This window comes from Frankliniella occidentalis, unplaced genomic scaffold (genome assembly GCF_000697945.3).
Source record: "Frankliniella occidentalis isolate FOCC.00 unplaced genomic scaffold, Focc_3.1 Scaffold553, whole genome shotgun sequence".
Lineage (NCBI taxonomy): Eukaryota > Metazoa > Arthropoda > Insecta > Thysanoptera > Thripidae > Frankliniella > Frankliniella occidentalis.
Genome location: NW_026267669.1, coordinates 44,256 through 46,232, shown reverse-complemented (window position 1 = coordinate 46,232; position 1,977 = coordinate 44,256). Strand labels below are relative to the sequence as shown.

Genomic DNA, 1,977 nt, shown 5'->3' with positions numbered 1-1,977 from the left:
AGGCCTTCGTGCCCTTTGAACCAGATCTAGTGGCACATAAACTTACTGCATCAGAAATAAATAGCCATTGCTGCCCATGATCCTTCAAACTCCAAAATGATTCAGATATTTGGTCTCTCTCATTCTCATTAAGTTTCGGTTTTTCACAACGAATACAATTAGCTTTACAAGGAGCGAGGGGTTTGCGAGCCTTTCTTACTTTTCCCACGGTGTTCACATGTTCAATTCCTGAGTTCAGAGCAAATTTCATTTGAAGAGTTTTGACCTGGGATGGAAACAAATTTTCATACGGCTGATGCAAGATATTTTGATCTTGAAAATTAACATTCTTGTCCATAAGCTTGTCTTCCAAAAATTTTCTTTTCACCTTGGATTCTGAACCTGTAAAAATGAAGCAGAAATTGAAAACTGATGACAGAAGATTAGATCAAACGATAAATCTTAAATATTTTACATATACCAGAACAAATTTCCAGAACAGCGTTATTGCTCTCAGGTTCTTCTCCACCAGAAAAAACACGGACCAAAGAAACTATAAACAGAAAACAATGTTGTTGCGCTGCTAGCACAGAGGCTAAATAAATGAATGAATCCATACAAAAGAATTAAATCCACACCTACTTACCATGTGAAGAAGATGAGATATTACTAACTTGCTGCAGAGCAGTGTTTGGCCCAGAAATAGCAGCACCTTTAAAGAATGAGATGAGAGAGTTCATCATAAAGGTGCCCCCGCAACTTCTTGTTCTTAGTTGGCATTCTAGACAGAAATCTCGGAGACAAGCTCGAATTATTGTTGGGGTTCAAGTTACTCAGAACGGGGAAGTGTAACATTATTTAATAGAAGCCAACTGACAACCAATAATATATTTTTCTTGAAGTAATAATAATGTTTTACTTAGTTATGAAGCTAAAACCATAAATTGGCAACCACAGCCAATCAAATTTGTATTATTGGTTGTCAGTTGGGCTCTTATTAAATAGCATAACACTTACCCTTTCTTAATAACTTGAACCGCAACAAAAATTCCCCTTTGTCTCTGAGATTTCTGTCTAGAAAGACAGCTAAGTAGACATTGGGAGCACCCTAAGTGTTATGTGCAGCTTGGTAGTTTTAATGAGCTGCCCCTTTTACTTAAATTGATTATACTTAATTGACGACATTTTACTGATTCACTGACAATTCTAAATAGAGTACCTTTTCCATCACTCTCTCTAGAGAGTCTCTCCAACTTCTCTTGATTGCCGCTTTCAATAAGTGTCGAAGTCTCCTGAGAAATGGAGTAAGGAACAGCCAGCCGAGTAGCGTTGGTGATAAAATCTGAAATAAATGTGGAAGCAGGTTTATATTACTGTTGTAATATATCAAAGAAGCATATATTAAAGATATTAAGACAAAAATGCTATGAAAGTAACTCGTACTGTTAGCAGTAGCAGCTGAATGGAAATCCAGTCGTCGCCTGACACGGTTTCTTCTTATAGAAATGGGTAATGGTGACTTCACGATTATATCAGCTGCCTCAAAAACTCCATCCCAAGAAGGAGACATAGGAGCTGAAACACAAATACATCCCAATTTGGTTATAATAACATTAACAAAAACTGAGGTTATCTAGATTTTAAAGTTTATTTTTTTCTTCTTTGTGAGAAACTTACAGTATGTTGAACAGCGAGACGGTGACTGGTCTTGAAAGACATGATGGGCCTCCCATCCAGCAATATCATAATTGTTGTTATTCAATTGACACAAAGATACCAAACATTGAGCTCTTTTGGATGAGGTGACAGCAGCACACATTTCTAATCTACAGACCAAAGAAATCACTTTGAATTAACAAAAAAATATTTCTGGTATTTTACATTTCAATAGCAGTAGGTATGACAGTTTCAAATTACAAAAACAAATCAAAAAACAACCTTTCGTCGTGCAATTTCTTGTGAAACACTCAGATGGTCTTGTTCTTCAAAGCACACACA

General features: G+C 36.3%; 1 protein-coding gene across 1 annotated transcript in view; it reads right to left on the bottom strand.

The window, feature by feature from the left end:
• The window catches only part of LOC127751546 (uncharacterized), a 2,985-nt gene extending 1,014 nt beyond the window's left edge, over nucleotides 1–1,971 (bottom strand). The window contains exons 1-6 of the mRNA XM_052275254.1: nucleotides 1,657–1,971; nucleotides 1,423–1,554; nucleotides 1,199–1,321; nucleotides 626–691; nucleotides 461–532; nucleotides 5–381 (exon numbers count right to left, since the gene is read on the bottom strand). Coding sequence (XP_052131214.1) covers nucleotides 5–381; nucleotides 461–532; nucleotides 626–691; nucleotides 1,199–1,321; nucleotides 1,423–1,554; nucleotides 1,657–1,798 — 912 coding nt within the window. The 5' untranslated portion in view covers nucleotides 1,799–1,971. The remainder of the gene's footprint in view (nucleotides 1–4; nucleotides 382–460; nucleotides 533–625; nucleotides 692–1,198; nucleotides 1,322–1,422; nucleotides 1,555–1,656) is intronic.
• Between the last annotated feature and the right edge of the window lie 6 nt (nucleotides 1,972–1,977).